Here is a 24339-nt window from a genome sequence, read left to right on the forward strand (position 1 = left end):
CAGGTAACACTTTTCAGATTATTATGCATGCAGACAATTTTTTGAGGGCTTTTCATTGCAGGGATAAAGTAGTCTGTGGGTGGAGGAGTTCAACTAAGCTACAAGCACTAACATCTGATGGTTTTGGGGGCAGCCCACACAAATTCAAAGAACCTTGTTTCTTGTGAGTTCTGTATGACATCGCACTACTTTGTTATCTACAGCTCTGACACCTTTACACTTTAAATCCACTACCAAAAATCATGATTGTCACTGAACAGCTGAGTAACAGCTTGGTAATTCAAAGTTTCACATTTGGAAGTACACAGACTATTTTGTAACTCTTCTACCACAAACAATATACAAGCCACTTGGCAAATCCATGCTAAACAGAATGACTAGGAAAGGATGCCTACAGAGAAAACATATATTGCCAATTTTTGTTTCTGAAAGTGATTCTCACATTAGTATACTTTTTTTTTTTAAAAAAAAAAAAAAAGAAATCCAATTTCTACTGTTTTTTTTTCTTTCTTAAAGACAGTTATGAAAAAGGTGGGAAAAAAGAAATCAGCACACGGCAATCCCGAAACTAACAGGAAAAAAACACCATGTTAATTACTCCACGGGGTATGCGTGGGGTGGGTGTCAGGGTGAGGGAGCAGAAATGAGGTGGCGTTGAGGGGCAAAACAGCACCGATTTGCAAAGCCATTAGATACGCCTACCTGTGAGAAAACATCAACTTTTGGAAAAGATTAAGCTGCTACAGATCAATTAATAAGTGCATTTAAATTGAAAAGAAGCAGTTCTGGAATTATTTTCTTGCTGCAGATATGAACCCTACAGTTAAAACATTTTACTAATCAAAATTACATTTCATACAGTGTGCCTCACAATCAGTCACTGAACTGTTCAATATGTGGAGACTTCACAATCCAGGATCCATAACTATGTTGCTCTAAGTAGCTTTGTAGCAAGTTTTTAGCTTCTTGGTACAATTCAGATTGAACCTAAAAAGAGAAAAAGAAAGATCCTGAAAGGTCTCAGTAATGATGGTTACAGAGATCTGTGTTCTTTACCACCAGCATATAATACACACAAGAACAAACCTGTAGAAAACAATACTTACAAATCTTACAGTTGCGTCTGTTGCTGGCAGTGCTACAGACTCTCAAAGCATACTATTTTTCTATGTTTGGGCATTTACTCGGATGAATGTTTCAAAATTAATTCAGTAGATTGCTGTTTTCAGATAAAATTAATTTCATACATTCTTAGGCAAAGATTATAGGCAAGAAAGGAGATCCAGCTGGTCAGGTAAAGTCTTCAGCAAAACAGAATATCACCCTTGGCTACCAAACCAGCTTTGAGAATAGCCATTAAGAGACTCCTTGCTAAAACTATCCCCTCCATCCCTGTACCAGCGTACCTTAGCTTCATGGTATGTTGCAACTTGAAGCAAATCATTCCGTCGTGCTTCCTTAGCAAGCAGTCTGAAACGACTAAACATGGCTGCCTTGCAAAGGCGACTTGCCATGTAAGCGCCACTTCTGAATGGTGAGCTACGGTCCAAATGAAAAAAGAACAGTAAAACTCAGGAACAAATACATTACAGGTTTATTGCTTTGATCGTTACAGGATTTTTTCTTTTCCCTTTAATGCTTTGTGAACATGAACATGTGATTCTACTTCCACTTTCAGTGAGCAAAGCTAATGCAAAAAAGCAGCTGTGAGAATTTAAACAAGCCAACCAAAACCGGTTTTCAAACTGGAATTCATCTGAGCTAGGATGCCAATTGGTTTTATGCATTGTGAAAACTAAAACATTCCCTACAACAGAAACCAGAGATATCTCAATTCAAAATACTATTTAATTTCATGTTTTGGTATCTCACTGTCAAGTTCCAAGATCTCTAAAACTATGTCTAATCATATGATGTGTTCCAGTAACACAGGAGAGAAACTCTCATTTGGGTAATACCGCGGCCTCCATGCATAGCTTAAAAAATTAGTATGTCAATGAACCAGCACAAAACAGTAAGGTTAACCATTATTTTCAACATAATGAAAAAAAATTCTAACCTTTCAGTGGTTTTTCCATTTAACCCATCCACAACCTCCAGTGATGCATCTGACAATGTCCAATTCAAACTAAGAGACCTCTGTGTGAAGTCCGTTTGAATTGGGTATGCAGCATTCACTAAGTAAGTATGAGATCTGTTGACCAGGTAAGGCATGGGAAGCTCTGATGTAAATGCATCATCAACACGTTGTTTTATAGCTATTTCTAGCCCTCTTGTATCCTTGCAATTTCCATTTCCTATTAAACAAAGTAAGATCAGTCACATACAAGTACATCAAATTCAAAACAAAAAAAATAATGCAAAAAGCTAAGAATGCAGAAGTTTTCGTTGGTCTACATTATATTAATTTTTCTACAGAAAACTGATGTTTGGAAAATTCAGTTCCAATATTCAGCTTGCAGAACAAAAAATGATTTCAACATTTCTACTCCAGAGGCATCATTATTTTAATTGGGTACATCCTTTTTGGAACTCTTACTCTTCATCAACTCTTTACATTGCTTGCAGAAGACACCATTAAAATAGAAGTTGCAGCACAAACTTTGATGTTCCAGATTATAAAATATGCGAGGGAGTTTGCACACATTACTCCATATCCAACAGTATTTCTGGCTGCCTACTAAATAAACATACTTTGGCCCACAGCTTCTCAAGGAACAGGCATAGAATTTCTATTAAATTGAAGACCAATATATTACAGATTATTATGTTTGAATACCACTTAAGTGAGCATATTAGAACTTTTTCTATCACTTTTAAGTAAAAGCTCCCAAACTTCCTCAGAAGGAACAGACAGGCATTTACCAACTCTTGCAAGATCTTTTGGAGCACTTCAAAAACCTTGTTCTGTGTTGGAAAAGGAAAAGCTGATACATATTCAATGTCTGGGGAACTCAAGATGTCAGTGTACTAAACCTCATAACACAAATACTGAGAGGAAGAAACACCTGAAAACCTTCAGGATAATACCAGTTAATTTAATTCCACCACATAAATAAAAGCTACTGAAATGAGTTCTGATAATAGTATGGTCTTCCTGACTGCCACAAAATCCTGAGAATTCACTATCACCTCAGTAATCCCTATTCCTCAACAAAACACCTATTTACATTAACAAATACAAATGGGGGGAAGCAGGGGAGGAGGGGAGTGTGCAGACCATGGTCACAACACAAAACCAAACAAAGGCTTTCCAATAGAGCTCTCAAGATACCCCAGGGTGAAATTGAGCATTTTCAGTTAAAATACTGGCAGTTTTTCCACCAGTGTTCATTTCTACAGTTAAGTGACTAATACTGTCACATTAAAGTCAAGGTATTTAACTGAACAGTTTACGCAGCATTTGTCACGCTTGCTATTTTCTCAATATCCAAAATTTAATTTGTTATAAAACAATGCTGCATTTTTTCTGTTACTCTCATACATAGTCAAGGAATGGCAATATGGGAATGTTACCGGAAAGTGGTAATTAATTCACTCTCTAAGACTCAATTTTGGAGTTTTAGAAAGCAGGCATTCTTTATTACAGTGCCGGACACGCAGGGGATAGATCCTCCTAATGTGTGTGTGTGAGAATGAAATCAACAAGTATTTATACTACCCTACTCATACATATTCATTGCATTTTTATCATATTCATAACTTTCCCGGGAACTCATTTAGCATATGTTAATGTCTCTTGCACATGTCAGTTGGAGTCTTTGGGCGGTCGTCAGGGATCTTCAGATGAAGGCTCGCAGTCTTCTTCATTGTGTCCGCCAGTTGACCCTTACTTCTGCACAAACTCAGTCCTGTAGTCACGTACATCTTGTCCTTCAAGTCTGGCCTGGCCTGGTTTATTGCTAATTTGCAGCTTCTTTATGTTTCTTTGCACCTGCCACTACAAGGCCAAACCGTCTCCAATAAGATTAAGTTCCTTATCCTACAGTTAATCCAACTATTCCTCAAAAGATCAGTATTTGTTCTACAGCGCAATGGTTAAATGGCTAAACCAGCTTCAATTGATCCTAATAATTCTATTCCTCAAATATCTATTTTCTAATAACCTTAGTTCACAGGTACCAGGAAGCTAAAACAAACCCACACTAACAAAAGAACGAGCCAGAGTTTTACATTAGAGCATTTTAAAGATGAATGAAAAAAAATAAATATACATACTTAGTACCTTTCCAAGAAAATTCTGCAATTCTTTAAAGAACCATCTTGGTTTAGTTCATGTTTTATAAAACGTAACCAAACTCGAACATGGAAACATAACAAAAAACCCAGTGAAATTTGCACTTAGCTTACCTACAAGAATACTGTTGATATACACTGGTTCAATGAAGTGACTCAGCAATGCTCCCTGAATACCAACCACTTCCCATTTTGTTAATTTGTCACTAGCTGACATACTGCTTGCTCTAACAGTTTTAGGTGGACAACAAAGAGTCAGGTAAATCTTGCCTTCTACAGCAACATGAAGACTCATTTCCTCATTAGTTTCATAAGCAGATATAGATTGTGGATTGAGATGTCTAAAGTAAAACAAGAAAATGAATTTCAGTGAGAAAGTACTCTAATCAGATTACTGTAAAGCGGTATCTAGTACTGCTTCTCAGAAAGCAGTTATCAATAGATCTGGGCTGTACATTATGTTCAATATTTGTAAATTTTAGAAACACCATATTCAGCTCTCAAGTGACTAGAATACTGAAATCATTATTTAAATAAGAAATAGTAACTCAGGCTAATCTTAGCCATCAATTGTGCAAACATTAAAAAAGATCAGCATATGCTGCAAACAAGCCACCACTTTGTGTCTACTTACACTATGACAGAAGTTACCTGGGAGGCTGTTCATCTTGTGAAAAAGCAGCTGTAAGGTTCTTAATCTCCTTTAAAACATAATTTACACTCCAATTCTTCGAAATATTTAAAATGAGCAGATGCAACACATTAGGGATACACAACAGTGATTGTTCCGAAGCACCCCAGTTTTCCCCCTTAACTGAAGGGGGATAAGAAGTCAAAGCCTGAAGTTTTGAGCTAACTCTCCCCAGTTTCACTGTAATTTACAACGTTATGATTAAAGGTGCTTTTGCTTTACCACATTACTTCAAAGCAACCATTTAATTATGGCTTAAGTAACATACTACTGCCTATTAATAAGCAGACACATTTGGCTATTCAGTGGATTACTTGCAAGTTAGCTCCCTTCTAAAAACTATCTTTAAATAACTCTGTGCATTAGCAAACCTGCTGTATTTGAAGAAGGTACTTCACAGAGTTTGCCTCCAGAGAGCACACACCAGAACGGACAAAAAGCAGGAGAACAAGTGCTCAATCTGTGATGTGTCAACTATTACAGAGCAGCTAGCCAACTGCATCCAGTCTCATCAACCATTTCCTTGTAAGAGCAGAAAGTAATCTAACACAAAGTAATCTAATACCTTCTGCCATTCTAACAGGAGGGGCTCCCTCAGTCAGCACAACTCGCAATAAACTGGCTGTGATTTCTAGTTCAGAAGTCTGCCTTTCCAACACCCATACAAATACAGTATGAAAGCAGCTAGCTGTCTTGTGCCTATGAAAAAGCTGTGACTGTACGACTTTTGGGGACATTATTCCACTGCACCACTCTAAGGACACAAAATAATCCTGTTTGTACTAACTTGGTAAAACAGTGACTGCTGCTGTTAAATGTCAAAACTATTAAAAACCTCTCAGAAATTTAACAAAAGTTAGAAGGGTAAAGATAAGCATGAGAATATTTGTCCCATCAGGCTCCTCTCATTACCTTTTTTCTAGAAAGCAGAGCAATCAAGCAATTCAAGGCTTTTTATACTCTAGTCCTGTGGTGCAAAGGATGACATTAAGTCACCACATCCACTTGCTCAGTGTTAAATTAATGATTTATTAGTATTTTAACAGTATCTTGGATGGCGGGTTAACAGCTAAGTAGCTATCTGTAGCAAACACAGCATCATCCTGAAGCTATAACCCATGTAGAAGTTCTTTGTACTGTCATGTTGAGCTGTATCTCATACACTTCTCGCTACCACCCTCTACATTAATCCTTCCAAAACACAAAAATAGCCCACCCCCACCTTAGAAACATGTAACAATGCATATTTTCCACACTCAATATGTGTTTGTCACTGCAAACAAATTATTCTTCCACTACAACATCTCTAAAAATACCAAGGCACTTACATCTGTGATTTTAACTGAGCAGTTCCTTTGGGAAGCTGATTCATGTAGAGAAAGATAGTTGTATTTTGCTTTAGAGTAAGCAACTTTGAGCCTGGTGCTGTGCAAAATATGGACTTCTCTGTCCTTGCTGGATTTTCATTATAGAACAGCAAAAGGTGTCTATAAAAGTATCTAAAAGGAAGTGTTAAGTAATGGTAAATATGAAAAACACTATTTTGTTTACAAATACATGGACATTAACATTTAATTCAATTTGAAAGTAATCCAGAAGGTAATAACTATAAAATGCAAGTGCACTTATATTTACACTTGCAAAAGTAAAACTGAGAAGAACTGGATGCAAGAGAACTGATAACTATTTGTACACCCATTCTCACCTGAGTAGAGAACGCCTGGCAATAACAATGGCATGGCTGTCATGTAACACTCTTCCACAAGGTTGAAAGCACTGACTGTAATTACATTCTCCTGTTCCCAGAGCTACAACTTCATGCTGTCCACCTAAAAAGAAAACATTTATTTTGATGTGATTGTGATGGGTTAACATTGTCTGGCTGCCACGTGCCCACTAAGCTGCTCTCTCACACGCCCTGTCCCCCAGCAGGTTGGACTTGGTCTTCATGTTTTTTTCCAAACTAAATGATTCCATGAAAAAATAAAAAGCTCATAGGTCAAGGTAAGGATAGGGAGATGACCTGCCTTTTACCATCACATGCAAAACAGACTCGACTTGGGGTAGATTAATTTATTGCCAATTAGAGGAGGATAGTGAGAAACAAAACCAGAATTAACACCATGTTCCCCTTCCCCACCCCCCCCACCTCCTCCCAGGCTCAACTTCACTCCTGACTCCTCTTCCTCCCCTCCTCCCTGCTGGAGTGGCACAAGGATACGGGGAAACATCAGTTCCTAACACTCTGTCTTTGCTGCTCCTTCCCTGTTCCAACATGGGGTCCCTCCCACAGGATACATTCCTTCAGGAATCATACTCCAGCCTGGGTCCTTCCCACCAGCTGCAGCTCTTCACCAACTGCTCCAGCGTGCGTCCTTTCCGCAGGCTGCAGTCCAGGAGCAGACTGCTCCAGTGTGGGTCCCCCACAGGGTCACAGGTCCTGCTATAAAACCTGCTCCAGTGTGGGCTCCTCTCCACAGACCACAGTTCCTGCCAGCAGCCTGCTCCTCTATCAGTCCTCCATGGGCTGCAGCTTCCTTCAGGGCAGATGGACCCACTCTGGCCTACACAGCCTTACTCCTCTTTGAAACAGGACAGGAAATGCTTATGGAGGTCTTGAGTATTTGCTGGACTGCAGCACAGTTATGCACGTGACAGAGCCGTTAGAACAGATATCAAAGGAGAGACACCCTTTACATTTATTTACCAGATTAGAAATGCATTAATTGAGGCTCTCTGGGAACATAAACAGCCTAGGTCTTCCACTCCCCAATACCCACAATCAAAATAGACTTGCCTTTTTCAACGATGAAGGCAGCCAGTGAACTGCCACAACTTTGGTACTCAGGATATTTGGTAGTCAGGCTCTTAAATACTTCTTCAAGTGTTTGCAGAAGTTTTTGATACATAAGGTGTCCTCCTAAATAAAACAATGAAGGCCAGCAAGACAGAAATTTGGGTGGGGGGCGGGGTGTGTGGTGTTAAGAAGGGAGAAACAAACATGATCAACCACTTGCCAAACTATAAACAAATGGTGAAAGCACTACTATCAACACACACTTGAGGGATTCTGACGATTATCAGGATGGAAGTATATAAAGAAGTAAATAAAGGACAAGAATACCTAATTGCTTTATGCTTTTATTATTCATGATAATAAATCAGGGATATGGATCAAGTCTGATCACCTACTGCACACAGTATGTCAATTAAGGACAGAAATACTGTTTCTATTTGTGTCACCAATTCACCACCTAAAATTCAAGCTATTTACTGAAGTTCAACCATTGGTTCTATAAATGGACACATCTACTTTAGTGACACTGATTCTTAGAGCGTTCTTCACAGAGATGTTTAAAATCACAGTAACTTCACGGAGACTGCTAAATGTATTGAAACAATAATTTAAAAGAAAAGAAGAAAAAAATAAGCAAGCATTTGCTAGGTAATTTGAATCAACAGAGAAAAACAAGACTATTCCTTACCGAAACAGATCCTTGAAACATGAACGGAGTTTGCTGGAGTTTGGGGCCCAGCAGTACAGGGTGGATCTACAAATTTAACATTTCAAACTGAGATGGACATTCCAAATTTCAAAACATGGATCTCACGCTATTTCCAGCAAGTTAAAGTTTGTAATTGTCTAAGAATTTTCTTTTCTGATTTTGAAGTCCTTGTAAGTATAGAACTATTTAGGTAGCAACCCTTAAATAAATGTTATGGTAACTGAATTCTTTTGAAAGTATTAACTCAGTGTTGAAGCCGTTTAATCATAAAAATTTGAAACCTCTTAGGATCAACTTTATATTGATGTTACCTATGAGTAGCAAATCAAGTGCAATAGCAACAAATAAATAAATTCCTTCAGTATTCTCCACTCTCTGTTACAAACTGATGCAACTCCTAATGCACAAAACAAAGGAATAAAAGTTTCAGAACCATACAACAAATAGCTTAGCCCAAAGTATTCAAGAAAACTGACAGAGGCCCCGATACAGAAGCATTTAACAAAACTACACAGATATTTTGCATAGGAAACCTTTAAGCCAAGCTTTTCAAGTTCTAATTAGGTGCTGCTAGAATATTTACCTGACTTTTCAGAAGCCCTTGCCCCTGAATGATCCAAGTTAAGTAGCTCATTAAGAGCCAGTTTAGCTGCATTTAATTTAGATTCCTTCTTGTTTTTTCCCAGGCCAGTTTTGTAGCAAACATCATCTACCACAGCACAAAATGCAAAATAAGGCCTTATGATATTGCCTTTAAAGGAAAAAAACAAAACAAAACAGACACAATTAATGATATTATTTTATGGTACTTTTATCCATTGCTTTATGTGCTTACATTCATTCCAAAGACGAGTACAAGTCAAAAAGACAATTTTAGCAAAATACAACTCAAACCTTTCACCTCCACCAGAATTCTGGTGGCTTTCGCTTTATGTAGTGATTACAAAGTTCTGGTAGCAGCCAGAACTTTATACAATTCATCTGATCAAATTATGTAGTAATTATGAGAAGCAGCTGTGTAGACAATAAAAGGGCAGAGCACCAAAAGCAACAGATGTGGAGGATAGTGCAACCAACAGCAAAAAAAAAAAATCATCTGTATTAGTGCCATCCATAATAACTGCAGAAATTCAGATCATCTCAAGGATAAGCAAGTATTATTTTACTTAGGAAAAGAAACAGCATTTACCTGGTACACTAGTTTCTTTCAATTCAAGTCGTAAATGGTGCATTTGTGCAAACTGGTGCAAGGCAGATACTGGGTTAATTAGTCCTTGTTCAAACTTTGCAATGAACTCCTCTAGGTCTTTCTTTGGAGGAAGTGCTGATAATGACGGTGTATGGGCTGCTTTCAAAAGAAAAGGTTCTGAAACAAAAATCAGAAAAAAACACTCTCTGACAGTTTAAATATGTTTACAATATATGCTTTTTAAAAAGACAAAAACATTCACTCTAGAGCAATATTGTTTTCTACTGAATCCTATATTAACAATGCTAACAATTCCAAAATGGTGTGCACTTCCTCTTTTAAAAGCATCAATGTTTATACTTTGAGTACTAAATCCATTAACCTCTGAACACAGACAAATACTACATGTAAATGCAACATATATTCTTACTCCCTTCCCCTGCAAACCAGTGATCAAATGAAAGTTGCTGATGGCAGATTCAAAACAGTGGAACGTGGTTTTTCACACAAAACTACGAACTGCCTGTCATAAGGCACTATGAACGTCTTAGCAACCCCACACGTTATTCAAAAAGCAGATAACTAATTCAAAGAAAAAGAAACTCACCCACAAAGAGCTGCTGAAGACAGAGGCAGCACCACTGGCTGCGGTGGCCAGGACATAACACCGGGACAGCCGCAGGGCAACCCCCTCCCTGACCCCGCAAGGTCCCCCCACACCCACAACCAACCACACCGCGAACCAGCACTGCTGGTGGGCAGGTATTTCATCTGTCCTAGCACAGAGCCCTTACGCTCTTCGGAGGGCAATATGAAGCAAGTTAGTCAAGTCGTAAGAGACTTCTGTAAATTTTGAGAAGCAGGCCCAAGGCAAACCCACACTTCTGAGTTTCATTTGAAAGACAAACTCCTCCAAGGAGCACACTGTATCTGGGCAGTTGTCTCTGAGCTGTAAATCTCCTATAGAATAATGAAATTAACACTTCCTGCTGTATCTACCTCTGTGATGGATTGGTGTGGTTTTTTAGATTTAAAAGAAAAAATTAAATCTTTTTCCCTGTGTCAACTCTAGGATGGATGGAATCATCACCTTCAGGGTTGCCATATGCAAAGGCACAAGTATTTTCCAGCCAAATACTAAAATAAACTGTTATCTCCAAGTTTCATAAATAGATGCCTTTACCTCAATACAACTATTCAGAGACAGAATTCAAAATACATTCTGGGACATCTGGAACTGCAGTTAAAACTTTTCTCAATGATCTCTATGAAAATTCATGAAGCAGTATATGGCCTATTATTTTGTCCACCCCTACAGCACTTTTAATGTTAGAGCTTGGAATTGATAATTATGAAACTCTGCAGACTATATACCTCACACCACGAATCTCTTAACAAACTTCCAGTATGAAAGGACACAGGAAAAAGAGGAAGAAATTCAAGCAGATGCTACAAAGTCATTTAAGAAAAATACAGCTCTAACGAAAAGCAGCAGAGGGTTGCAAACTTTCAAAAAGAGAAAATGAGTTACTTTCCCTAGCTTTAACCGTTTATTTTAATAGCTAATCCCAGTGTATAAACGGAAAACTATACCTGGATTTGGTGTCATCTTTGGTACACTGCATCTTTCAGAAGGTAAAAGATTTGGCCTTACGGACACAGACTGAGAAAACTTTAAAGGCAGCTGCCAAGGACCGCGAGCTGGCAAAGTCTTCTTTTGTATGGGGCCAAAGGGGGGTATTTCAGCACTCTGAAACCAGTCGTTGCTGCTAGCCATTTTTGAGCAACCTAAGTAAGTTGAACAGTAAAGTTATGAGGTGTTAAAGGCATGCAGCAAATTCCGGTTTTCTTGGTTAAGCCGTTTCACAAGAGCTCTACGAACAACTCGCACTCTGCTTCCCTACACACTGAAGCAAAAAGAACCAAGACCCAGCGTCCCTCCAACCCCTCCCTCGCACCAAGAGCTTCAAAATCACTTCTCCGGTTAACTCAACTCCTTTCCCCCACGCTTAATGCGGCTCTGCACCTCCTCTTGCAGCCAGCTCTCGAGGGAGCAAAGCAAAAACTAAAGCAGCAAAGCTGACCCTTCTCAAGTTTCCAGGACGAGCTGGCGCTGGAGTTGAAGGCTTCAGTAGCTGCTCTCCTCTCCTCCTCTGCTGTGAGGAAGCCCACAGCCGTGGGGCGCGGCCGCCCCAGCCCTCCCGCTGCGGAGCACACCTGAGGGGAGCGGAGGGAAAAGGCGCGGGGGACGGACGGCAACTCCCCCGCCCTGAGGGGTGAGCTCCAAGGGCCAGGGAGCCCGCCCCCAGCCTCGCAAACCCGGCCCGCAACTGCCGCCCCCGCACCGCCAGGACTGAGGGCCGGAGGCGCGCACAGTTGCTCAGCGCCGCCATTTGGTGAGGGGCAGATCCCTCCGCGGAGAGCTCTGAGAAGGGAGGGAGTGAGGGAGGGGGCTTTCGCCTCGCCCCGGGGGAGCAGCGGCCGCCCACCCGCCTGCCCCCACGCTGTCTCTCCGGCTTCCCGTGTCGCCGCCCGGCGCGTCCCGGCGGGCAGGGCGGCACCCGAAACCGTGAGAGGCGTCACGGGCCGGGAGCAGCCGAGCGGGGCCGCGCCCTGACCCACTTGCGGCGGGAGCGGGCCGGGAGCGGGGCGAGGGGAAGCACCGCCCGTGGGGCAGCACCGCCCGTGGGGCCGCCGCCCCCTCCCTGCGCCTGGACGGCCCGCGGCCGTGGGTGCCGCTCTCACGGTTTCCTAGCCGGAGGCACCGGGAGCTCGCCTCGCCTTTTTCCAGCTGCCCGAGGGGCCGGGCGGCCAGCTCCAGCGGCTGGCGGGGCAGGGGGGCCGGCTCGCCGCTGGTGCCCAGTTGCGCGCAGTCACCTCGCCGAACTCGAGGCAAAGTCACACTTAAAACACGTTTTCTTAATCAAGGAAGTTGGAGGGAAAAAAAAAAAAAAAAAAAAAAAAAGGCAGTCCTGTAGAGTAGTTAAATTTTATTACAAGTGTAATAAACTTAATGATTTTTAGCACTAAGGCAATCACAGTTTCATAAGTTATATATATATCTATATATATATATATATAAAATTTACACAAGTCTACCTTGACAAATCAATTACCAGTCACATCAACAAGGGGTTCATGTTATGGCAAATAAAGTGTATGAAAATTCACAGTTAATCTGCAAGTATTTTAAAGATGCAGGAATCATATTGCACATAATAAAACAGTGGATGCTGAGGAGGAGATTTACAGTGTTCCAGCTATTCCTTCACAGAATATACATTGGTCATCATCATGCAAGAACTTCAAATACAGAATGGTATCATGTACCACAGTAAACAGTTACTCACAATGTAAGTTTTAAATAGAGTAGCAAAAAGCTGTTAGGTTTCTCTTTAAACCATATTTAAATTCTTAAAATACAATAAAACACTTTGATAAAATCAAACGGAATTACGGTTGTCACATTATACTTCTAGTATTCTTCTTTATCTTTTCCTTTCTTTTCTTTTTCATCCTGTAGTGCAGTACCAAGTTTCTTTATAAGGACTGACAAAACCTTGTCCAAAGGATCCATGACACCGCGCTGCAGCCACTTTGGAATAGTAGTCCTTGCATGGTGAAAACCCAGCTTTTGGAGGATGTAGTCAACTCCAACAGGATCAATTTTTCTCCCTGTCCAGGATATTAATCTAAAAAAACAATAAATAGTGGACTCAATCTGAAATATATAAATATAGCACCTGGCATTTGTATAAACCAAACATCCATTTTTACCATTGGTACTTCTGACCAACTTAAGTCCAACAGGCATTGTTTCAAACTAAATCTATACAGATAAGCTCAAGATGACCAATGGAACATCCTCTGAAAGGAAGAGGATGCTCAAACAAGGCAAAAAAACAGACTGGGCTGACTCCAGATCATGTTTAAATTGATTTATTATTACTGCTAACACAAAATAACAACTATCAGGATTTGTTTGGCCTGGATTGATGTTTTGTTTTGGTATGCGAACGAACATTTTGATATTTGAACAAATTGCTCCAGCAGTGTCAGCAGAGGTTAAAAAACAAACCAAACCTGACACAGAGAAAAGTAATTTTCAATGATTAGAAGTGCATATTGAGAGCAGCCAGCTGCTGCTATACACACTGTTATTTTGTGCTAAATTTAAACTGCCATCTAGCAACTAGTATATAGTGCTTTTTTTATTTTTAGGTGACTGCTTAAAGAAAAACTAAAAGTGGAATAGCTAAAAATGGAAAAGTGCAAGATGAACAACTATATGGCAGAAGGTGAATGGACTGTTGCAGGACAGAGTCAAACACAGTAATCTGTGGTCCCCAATGAGCTTAGTTTTACTGTACCCTAATTTTCAAGAGCCTCCAACAATATCTTTAATCTGCATAAATTCTAATCTAGAAGTTAACTGATGTAATAGCTAATTGCCTTATTCAGTTTTTGTCATGTCCCGTAGCAGGTAGTTTTCCTAGCAGCACTAGCAGCTGAAGACTGATGTGTAACAGCATCCACATGATTGATCCTCTTAGGAGATTAACAGCATCAACCTGGAAACACGTGTCATTTGCAGGACAGTACCCACAGATAAAATGCACAGACAAAGAGACTGCAAATAAGCCTGCTTGTTACCTGAGCGTGGGTTCCAAATGCCAAGTATTGCACATAAATTCTCTCCAGTCAACTGTAGTGTAAGTAATGCTTTCCTCTGCCTCTTTGTCAGTGGAGCTGTCCTCAAGAACACCAACGGAGTTTTTCTGCCCTGGACGAGCAGCCAAAATGCGAGGAGGAAAAATTGCTACAAAATGGAGAGAGGAAAGCCGCACACCAGTCAGTCACGAGCATCTCACTTGAACTCTCTTTGTAGAACATTTAGATAAGACAAAAGCACAACTCTCAAAGAAAGAGAGAACTACCTTGTCTTTCAGTTTTACAGAATTTCTGGCAAACAGTTTTAGTTTGAACAAAGTGCTAGTAAAAAATACGCTGTGAAAACTGTAATAGCCACTGGATACCACTGTAATTGGGGATTCTTCCCCTCCTCTGCCAGACCAAAGCATATACAGGGGCTTGCTTTCAAATTTATCAGAGCATTCAGCAAAGTGTGTTATATTCCCTAAGCAAAATTCAGACATGCTCCTAGTTCAGAATATTTTTTTAGATTGACAAAGTAGTCTCTGAGGAGAATAGTGAAGTTAAATCTTCTTCCAAAGGCATCAAAGGGACCTGAACGCAGCTCTTAAGTCCTGGGATACAGAAAAGGAAGAGGAGCTCCTGCTCCAAACAACATATTTCATAAAATAAGAACACATCTGTGAATCTGGATTGCATTTTGCTTTAAGATATATTGAAAACAATTTTTTTGACAAAGTTCCACCAGAAATAGTTATCTTCCCCTTTTGTTAGTTTCTGCACTTGCTGGAAATTTTACTATAAAGTGCTTTTAGGAAGTGCTGCTAGCTCTGCTGTACACATTTACACATAAAGGGATTTTGATATGGTTAGTTATAAAAATGTCAAAATACTGAATTTAGTATGTTCTACATCATATAAGTGTTACAGTTATACATCACGTTACATCAAATGAATAAATGTTACATTTTCTATACAGTTCAGTAGTAAATGCAAGCTACTATGCACAACATGAAATTTCACACACCCCAGAAAAACAAAATATGTGACTTTCACTGTGGTGGTAACTCATCTTTTACACTTACATTACCGTGTTACATATTTCTCTAAAGGCTGCCACAAGCGTAAAGTATAGAAATGAGGGTCTGGAGTAGGATTGCTGTGGTAAAATTTGGAAAAATCTTAATATCAGAAGTTGTAGAACTTGAAATAAGCAGCTTTTAATTTCAGTGATGACATCTCATCTGACCTAATATGTAATTATATAATACTTGCTCTCCGGAGCTTCCTGAGGAGGAGAAGTGGAGAGGGACGTGTTGATCTCCCTGGAATCCAGGGATAGGGCACATGGGAATGGTTCAAAGCTGCACCAGGAGAAGTTTAGACTGGACATTAGGAAGCATTTCTTAACCGAGAGGGTGGTCAAACCCTGAAACAGGCTTCTCAGATTGGTGGTTGATGCCCCACGCCTGTCAGTGTTTAAAAGGCATTTGGACAATGCCCTTAACAACAGGCTTTAACTTCTGGTTAGCCCTGAAGTGGTCAGGCGGTTGGACTAGATGATAGTTGTAGGTCCCTTTCAACTGAAACAGTCTTCTATTCTACTTATAGTAAACGTAACATCTGAAGTAATTTTATCTGTGATCAACACCTGCAGTGCTGTTAAAATCATTTTCAAGTCTTAATTAATTTAGTAGGTTTTAGCTACTCGTGGCAATAAGTACTTGTAAAGCATTAAAGCCACTAGACAGTGACCTTCCCTTCAGCACGCAGGTAATCACAGAGCACAGTCAGTCATTCAGGACCTGAACAGGCACTGTTTGTTCACCTTAAGTCTGCAACAATGAAAATCACTCTGTGTTTGGTGCACTTTACATCCAACTCACTCATCTTCAATTTCCTGCTCTTGGCAAAGACCACATATTGCTTAAGGATATATGTGCCACATTTGAATGCTGCAACTGGACATATTCATGTGGAAAAGTAGAGCATTCTTAAGTCAGAAAAATGCACATCTTGAAAGAAACTCCATGGATGAAAGGACACACAGAGATGTGTGGCCCTGCACAGCAGTGACATGTCAGTGTGGTGACACTACAAGGTTTGTAAGTATGTATGCAACTGCTTTGCTTCCAGCCCTACAGGAGCTGACTTATAATTAGCTCTAGTATTTCCTGAACAATGTTGCACTTTCTGAGAAGTGCCAAAATACATCTTGGTTTTCAGTCTAAAGTAACCCAGAATACATTTTGTTACTGTACAGTTAAATTTCACTTATCAGTGACTGAATGAGATAACATTCATTTCATAGCATTAAGTCTAGATTTCAAGAACAATTAATACTCCTTTTGTTGATTTAAGAGAAAGCAAAGTTAAGCTTTTTTTTTTCTAAATTAAATCCATTTTTAACAAGTCAACTCTATTAAAAAGTATGAAGACATTTACTATCAAATAGTCTGACAACTGCAAATTGTCAGATGAGCATTACCTGATAAACAACAACTTACCTTTTTCTTTTTCTTTTAGATAAGCAGATACCAAGTCATGCAGAAACATAATCAATTCAGCATCCATAGTTACACAAATGTGGTCTGTAAATTCAGTTACTACACTGCATTCCACCTTTGGTTTAACACTTGTATCTACAGTCAGATAAAAACTAGTATTAATAAATTTATAAGTAAACACAGTATACATAAAAGTACACAGAATTTGAATACAAATGATTTTGAAATGACACTGCTGTTACTGAACCAGAGACTCAAAAGAGAAGAAGGACCACTATTAACATCTGTGTTTAGCAGCCTTTGCATCTTTTAAACAGTTTTACCAGAGTAACTTCTGGTATTTTATAAAATGTGTTGTAAATACAGAAACAGTATTATGTAGCAACCTTGATCATCCTCAATGTGGAAAGTCAACCTAGAGCAGCATCACTACCTTGTGCTGTGCCATCAATGCAAGATTTTAGACAAGAAAAGCTGATAGAAATTTTTGGTAGTTTGGCTAATGAAAAAACAAGCAAAAACCAACAGGTTGACTTATCTAGCCATGTTACCCAGGGTCAGGTATGGAGTAAAACAACAGCTTAGCCAAGATAAATATCTTCATTAATGTCTTACACCTTCAGAAGTCTTATTTTCCACTAGTTCCAACTGCAGTCTAAAGATAACATTTTGAAAACAGGACCATAAAATTCAGGTTCCTATCTCATACTCCCTTTTTCAGAATGGCCCTCCTCTTCAACTTTTTAATAACAATGAGAAAAGCAACCCCCTAAAAACAGCCAACATAGCTGAAATGTTCATATTAATTTCTCTTAGTAAGTTTTTTCTATAGTGACCAGTCTCTGGACTGGATCTTCATTCTCTCAACAAAATTCCCTCTACATTTTATTATGAAATAGTATCCTTTCTTGCAGATCTGCAGTAATACTCAGATTAAATGTTCTTATCAGCGTGGTAGCTTTGTACTTAACTCCTCATTTATAAGAAATAGCTTTGGATCAAGGAAAAACCATATGTTTACTGCACCTTGTAATGAAGGCTCCTGGGGCTCTTGAACATGAATAGATTTAAAATCCAGCTGCATCCTTGGCAATGCAAAGATGGTTTCGGTTTCATGGTTGTAACTGGAGCCACCTCTGAAGCCACTTAGCAAGCTCGAGCTTTTCACTGTTGTGCTGCTTTCTGGGTTGTTAGCATCAACATTTCGAAGCAGGTTTAACTCTACATGGACAATGGGAAATTCCTGAATTCAGTAGTCTTTATTAAAACAAGGTTCTTGTCAGCAAATGTGACAAATTTTCACAAAATACAGCTCATGATAAGAAAGGGGGAAGAAATAAGTGTCAGTACCATAACATCTAAGCACTTCTAAGGATCTCTGTTAGTTTTTTGGAAGCTAAAAGTCCAAATTTTTTTAATCTGACCACCCTATCACAACTGCTCTAGTAATGAGCTTTTAGTTAAGTGAGATATAGACTGTATGGGTTCGAAGTATGCCCTTTGTGTTTGAAAACGTAGTAGTACCTAAAATGAAAATTAATCTTTCTGGATAATACAAGTAATACCTAAATTCACTGAGGCAGCACTGCTTTCAGAAATCAGCGCTGACCAGGAATCCAACTCTGTCACAAGACTTTTACCATAGAACACATGCAACATCATTTCAATTAGTTTTCAGTTCTTAAAATTGTGACAAAAGATTCAAAGTTACTGTTTTCCTTGTAGAACTGCTGGTGTATGATTATTAAGAAGATTAGATCCTTTTATCCTGCTCCCAAAAGCATGGCTACAAAAAGTCAAACAATCAAATGTTACTGTTGTTTATATACTGAAATGCTCCGGATGTGGCAAAAAAGGGCTATGTAAAAACATCTAACAGACAGCGCCTCTATTTGTGAGCTTCAATCACTGCATCTTGTTGTGTCTTTCAACAGGAATAAATATTAGTATATCAATAATTTAAAAATATTTTTTCAAGAAACTATCATCTGCTTATTTCTCACTATATGCCATATTCTGCTCTTCATCCTTTCACAGAAATTCACTTGATAACATTTACCGATTCTTAGGTTTGTGAATGAAATAGCAACATCTGTATTTTAAGACTTACTTTAACATTATCTTGAAAGTTTTATTTTCCAATTAACAATGACTTAAAGATACAATTCAAAGTATTTTAAGGCCTGGAAGTAGCTGAAGGTTGAAAAGCCTTAGGCAGATGAGTAATTTTCAAGTGTTAGTTGTAAGTGGTGACAGAAGCCTAAAATATATTCCTACTTCAACTTAATCCATAAATCCTTCATATACAATGAAATACATCCTCATGTTACTAGTTCACAACTGGATGTGAAACAAGAAAATTTTTTGGGTATAGTGAAAGAGGAAAAGACTAGAACTACTGTAATGCCAGATACGTAAATGTCCTGTACACTAACAGAACATTTTGGCTTTACTGCACAGTTTGAAAAAGGACTTAGCTCAGGAATGCTTCCTGCTGTTCAGCACACTGCTGTGCTTCACAGTTTATCATAAGGTTCTCAAGAAGAAACAACTTCCATTATTTCAAATTCCCTTCTACCTGGAGCCCGCTTGAAATTCAGCAGCTATTAAAAACAGCAGCATGTGCACTGCCTGGCAAGCAGACCAATCCCCAAACTTAATGAAGATGAATCTAACCTTCATTCCTTGTGGCTGTAACATAATTGAACCATTCTTTCACGCTGGCAACTCCATGTGGGGGGTTTTCATGGCGGCGCCTTGTTATCTTTGTGATTGTCGCCATAGGGCTTTCGAGGGCTCCACACGGTTTGGTGACCATCGTGTTGTGGCCCAGATGAAAATCCAGGGTCTGCACAATGTACGTGGAGTGTTCACTAGTACCTGCATTGAAGGTGGCGGTGGTATGAGGTCAGAGAGGATAAAAAAAAATAATGGAAAAAGCAGCTTGGTAAGGGTAGTAGGATTTCTCCTTTCACTCTCCTCTCCTTGCACAGGTATTTAACATGAATAATTAGTATGCCCATGGCATTTACAACTGGTATAAATCTTGCAGGCAACAGAAAAATGAAATCCTCTGTAGCTACAGACAGTAGAAAATTCTCAATATGGAGACAAATACAAGCAGTAAGACCACCAAAATTCATCATACGGAAACAAAGAACCACATACAGAGACATGCAACTGACAAGGCAGACAATCCGCTTGGTAGGCATATCATCAGGGACATATCTAGTATATTTGAAAGCGTACTTTGCATTATTCCACAGATAAAGCAAATTGTGGATGGAGAGGGAATTATTTTTAGGTAATCTTTAGGGAGATTATTATTTAGGTAAGTGGTATATTTTTGGGAAATAATCTCAACTCAGACTTAAAGTAAGTTTTTCTTTGCTTTCTTCTTACATATCAATACATTCTTAAAACTCATTTGAAGGAATTTAGAGAAGTGAGGAAATGGTTTAAATTACCATCTTCCCAAACTTTCTGAGCTTCTGTCCAAAATGCAATATTGGGTTCTTCAAGGTGAAATAAGGCCCACGATTTTGAGCGGAAATTAGGTCCATGAAAACAAGCGAGCGTCATATGGTTTCCATGCAGGCTCATGGATCCCCCAAATTGCATTCCATCTTCTGGCAATGGCATCTGAAATAAGGATATATGGCACCCAGACACCACTTTCAAAACTCCTGGCCAATGGCGATGATGGGCTGCATCTAACACTAGAAAGTAAACATGGAATAGCAAGAAAAACTTTAGGAAAGAGAAAGATACAGAACAGATAGCTGACATATTTATATTTTTTATAAAACATGTAATTATGAGAGATATTTTCTAATCTGTTTCATTGACACTCTTTCATCTTTGTGATCTAAGGTGGTTGTAGTTTAAGAGTACCAGAACAAGCATACTTGAAAATCAGTGACTCACTGAGTTCAGACAAATTACGGTTTCAGCTCATGATTAATAGAAAGTAAGAATAACGTGACACTTCCACTCCTACTCAAAGTAGAAATGTTTTTTTTTTTTTATGAAATAGACTTCAAAATAGACTTTGAAAACTACTTCAACTCTATTGAAATAGTTTGAAAAGAGCAAAAAAAGATTTTTTTAATTTGTAAATGAAAATACCTATTTTTAACTAAAACCCAAAAATAACATGTTAGTTCACTGTTATGCCCCAGGTCTAGCAGGGTTTGCGAGATACTGGCATTCCTCATTCAAAGATTATGTCCAGCCCAAATTTTCAGGAAAAATGTAATGAAGAAACTATTTCAAGTCCAATAGCTAAATTTGCATGCACAAAGTTGTTCAGATGAATTTTTGCAATTAAAACATCCTACCTGGGAAGTATAGCATTTTTTGTACCACTTACATTGCTCATGTGAGCTTCTCTCTAAGTTGTTGGCCATTGTCTTGGGAGGAAGATAAGGAACAGGTCCCCAAGTGGACAAAGCTCGCTTGCTTGTATCAAACTGCTGAGTAAAGAACTCCTGGAGTTTCATTCCTATTTTTATTAGGTCTGGTGTAGTCGATCTTGAAATCATCACTTGGAATATATCCCATTTCAAGTCCCCATGGACAAATATCTCACTAGATATTAAAAATAGCAAGAACATTAGCAGTTACTTTATTTTCTGCTGACAATAAAAAACCCCAACACCACAAACCCTTTGCTTTCTAGCAGATGCTTACAGTTTTGGTTAGCGATAGCGGACAGAAGACGTATAGGCAGAATTTGACCTTATCAAACATTATACATTTTAAACAGAGGAAACAGTATTACCTTTTATCAGAGATGCTTGAGTCTAAAGCATTATACAGATTAATTTTCCATTCATCCTGTAGTTTAAGATCAGCATTACTGAAGATCCCCATTAGGATACTGGACCCCATATAGTCAACACGTGCTTCAGTAGAACCCATAGTAATTTGAATTTTATGACTGGGCTGTTGGTTTGGGTGTTCAGAAATATGAGCTAAAATACAACCAAAGCAACACAGAAATACAGTATTAAAGATAAGAAAATCAGTTTTTCCAGTGATAACACCCATATGCCATCCCACATGAATCAGGCGGACTGAGAAAGCACTGGTCTTCTCCAGATGCATGGGGAGGTCATGACTCTGGTGTAGCACGAGAACACCTAGCCTCTTTCCAAAGACAGTTTTGTGTTTCCCAAACCATAAGCACTTGTGAAATTCTAGGAGGAGCTGAAATTCTATCAGATTTTCAGTTGCCGTCTATCCAGCCAGCTGAAGGGAGCTGGAGGGTTGCACAACTAGACAGTGTAATTTCAGAGCAACTCTGAGACTGAATCAGCCCCTGATCAGAAGCCTATCCCTTCAATTCAAAGTGTGTTTCATAGTCAGAATGCACAAGTAAGAGTCCAAAGTTTTTATATACTAGCAGGTTTACAAAGTCAGGTACTGTGTATATTCTTTACTTTTTCAGATTTATTGCCTGAAGCATATACTAATACCAGGCAGCTTTCCAACTTACCCACCATCTCCAGGGTATTAACATCTATGGTACCTCCAACAACTCCCCCTCTGGAGTCCAACTGTGATCTTCCCAAGCCAACAGACATGCTAATTTCCCGGTCTCTGCTACTACCCACAGATAGACGACCCTGGCTTTTCAAACCACTGGTGGTCCACCTAGAAGAGAGGTGAAAATAGGCAACAATTTTCTGAGCTGTTGAAAGAGAAACTGAAAACTGTTTACTGGAAAGCAGTAAATAATGTGATTTAGGCATATGTGACCTCAGGATTAAGCATCTGCCAGTATACATGAAGGGCTTCACAGTTCAAAACCGAAAAAGTTAGGATTTTAAAGCTAGAAGACGACAGGCTGTTAACAGTCTGTGGGGGAGAAAAATGTGGGTTTTTTTCACCCAGAACAACACCATCTGTCAAAACATGCTTGGTCTTGTTTTATACTTACGTAGTATTGCCCATTACATTGCTCATATTCATTTGAACGTTTAATTGTTTTAGGTTCATAGCAAATACAACCAGTGTTTCCCATGGTGTTCCTTGCTGGCTTCCAGCTTTATTTGACTTATTAAATGGAGTTGATGTTTTTGAGAGAGCATCTAAACAAACAAGTAGACAAAAATGTATATTATTCCACATGGTAGGAAAAACGGGCAGAATATATCCATTGTACACATTATAAAAGGACAGACCAACAGGAGCAGCAGAAAGCTACGAGTGAGGATAAGTGAGAAATAGAGGATTTGCAATATGCATTGCTTTAACTGTCATAGAAATGGACTCATTTTACAATTATTTTACACATTTATTTTTACTAATATCTTTAAGAGAAATTATTTTTAATTTTCAGTCATTCATGCAGGAGCATATTTCAAATGACTTATCTATTTAAAAATACCAGTGTATTCAGAAAGTGAATTATTAGTATTTGAATATTCAGGTAGCAGTTATTTGCACAAGTGCCAAGCCAGAATTTCAAGTATTAGGGGTTTTTCTTGCTCTTCTCACAAAAATCCAAGCAATACTCTTATAAGCCTGTGCAAAATTGCATTTCTTATCAACAAGCCACTCGACCAGCTGTAAGTCCTTCTCCAACCGTGTCTTCTCCTAAAAACTGTTCATGTATGACATCTTGCTTGTGTTCTAAATCGGCAAAATACCCGTCCTTTCTTTTCTCACAGATATTTTTCTTAGTCTAAAATAAGCACTGTAATTCTAAATCTCCTATATAATGCCATAAATATTCCACATAGCCAGTGCTACTCTGCCAAAAAATACTATACAATAACATCTGTAGCAAAATAAATTACTTTATTTCTTATATTGAAACTACCCTTATTTAGACCTCTTAGTATGAGCCCAAACTCTCAGATGAAATGAAGTAACTGACCTCACCTGTTGAACCTTGATGTTGACCCTCTGCTAAGATGGTGCTATAATCGCTTGGATGAGAATAGAGTGCCAAGAATATGACAATGCAATCAAACTAAGGTGGAGATCTCGTCTAATCCCAGCTGAACAACTCCTGCTCTAGTAAAAGAAACTGCAATCTTATAGAAAGTATGCTAGCAAGCTACACTGATTCATCCATTTCATTTTCCTTTCTCTAAGCCATTGACTTTCCACTTCCAGGCACAGTGGAAAAGAATGACTTTACGATTGCTTTGTCTACAAAGCAGTAACGACATACTTTTTTCATACAGCTGGTGAAAATAGTTTAAAAAACAAAAGAAATCATTGAAAAGAACTCACCTCTCTGAGGCACTGAAGAGTCAGACACACTCCTGGATCTTGTAACAGCTGGAGACTTTAAGCTATGAGATGCTGTCCCAGGTGACATACTGCTGCTTGCATTATGTTCACTAAAAACATTAGGTGACTGAGCCATATGTGTAAATGAAGCAGACTGGCAGGGCTGCTCCCACGTCCTACAGTAGGCTTTCCGTGATGATTCAGGAGAAAGATGCTGGTTCACCCCTTCAACTGAATCTGGTGTTCCAGGACCCGATGCTACTAGAGAAAAAGCAGCACATGAAAGGCAGAAAAACTATTTCCTTGTTG

General features: G+C 39.0%; 2 protein-coding genes across 10 annotated transcripts in view; both read right to left on the bottom strand.

The window, feature by feature from the left end:
* Positions 1-527: 527 nt before the first annotated feature.
* ADAD1 (adenosine deaminase domain containing 1) lies at positions 528-12181 on the bottom strand. Its single transcript, XM_032997779.2, has 12 exons — positions 11707-12181; positions 11216-11410; positions 9623-9799; positions 9017-9184; positions 8413-8478; positions 7725-7847; positions 6633-6756; positions 6256-6426; positions 4351-4577; positions 2060-2297; positions 1407-1539; positions 528-987 (listed from the first exon to the last, which is right to left on the bottom strand). The coding sequence occupies exons 2-12, from the start codon at positions 11397-11399 to the stop codon at positions 874-876; spliced, it is 1725 nt and encodes a 574-aa protein (XP_032853670.1). The 5' UTR covers positions 11400-11410; positions 11707-12181; the 3' UTR covers positions 528-873.
* A 411-nt stretch (positions 12182-12592) lies between these two features.
* KIAA1109 (KIAA1109 ortholog) overlaps positions 12593-24339 on the bottom strand; it is a 126319-nt gene continuing 114572 nt past the window's right edge. For 6 of the 9 annotated variants that reach the window (XM_042796296.1, XM_042796297.1, XM_042796301.1 and 3 more), the window contains 11 exons: positions 24031-24291; positions 22727-22877; positions 22283-22440; positions 21566-21758; positions 21155-21372; positions 20250-20501; positions 19459-19662; positions 17809-18003; positions 16783-16917; positions 14276-14441; positions 12593-13314 (listed from right to left, as the gene is read on the bottom strand). In XM_042796296.1, coding sequence (XP_042652230.1) covers positions 13098-13314; positions 14276-14441; positions 16783-16917; positions 17809-18003; positions 19459-19662; positions 20250-20501; positions 21155-21372; positions 21566-21758; positions 22283-22440; positions 22727-22877; positions 24031-24291 — 2150 coding nt within the window. In that variant the 3' untranslated portion in view covers positions 12593-13097. The remainder of the gene's footprint in view (positions 13315-14275; positions 14442-16782; positions 16918-17808; positions 18004-19458; positions 19663-20249; positions 20502-21154; positions 21373-21565; positions 21759-22282; positions 22441-22726; positions 22878-24030; positions 24292-24339) is intronic. The other 3 variants (XM_042796299.1, XM_042796302.1, XM_042796295.1) reach the window with 1 other exon arrangement.

Source organism: Tyto alba, unplaced genomic scaffold (assembly GCF_018691265.1).
Source record: "Tyto alba isolate M040663 unplaced genomic scaffold, T.alba_DEE_v4.0 Super-Scaffold_23, whole genome shotgun sequence".
NCBI classification, from domain to species: domain Eukaryota; kingdom Metazoa; phylum Chordata; class Aves; order Strigiformes; family Tytonidae; genus Tyto; species Tyto alba.

Bases quoted from the DNA above. Each gene is read 5' to 3' on its own strand.
- ADAD1 (XM_032997779.2), bottom strand. From the start codon at position 11,399: ATGGCTAGCAGCAACGACTGGTTTCAGAGTGCTGAAATACCCCCCTTT. The intron at 9,185-9,622 runs GTAAATGCTGTT...TTTCCTTTAAAG, and splicing joins GAAAGAAACTAGTGTACCAG to GCAATATCATAAGGCCTTAT. The intron at 7,848-8,412 runs GTAAGGAATAGT...TGTTTTATTTAG, and splicing joins TGTTTCAAGGATCTGTTTCG to GAGGACACCTTATGTATCAA.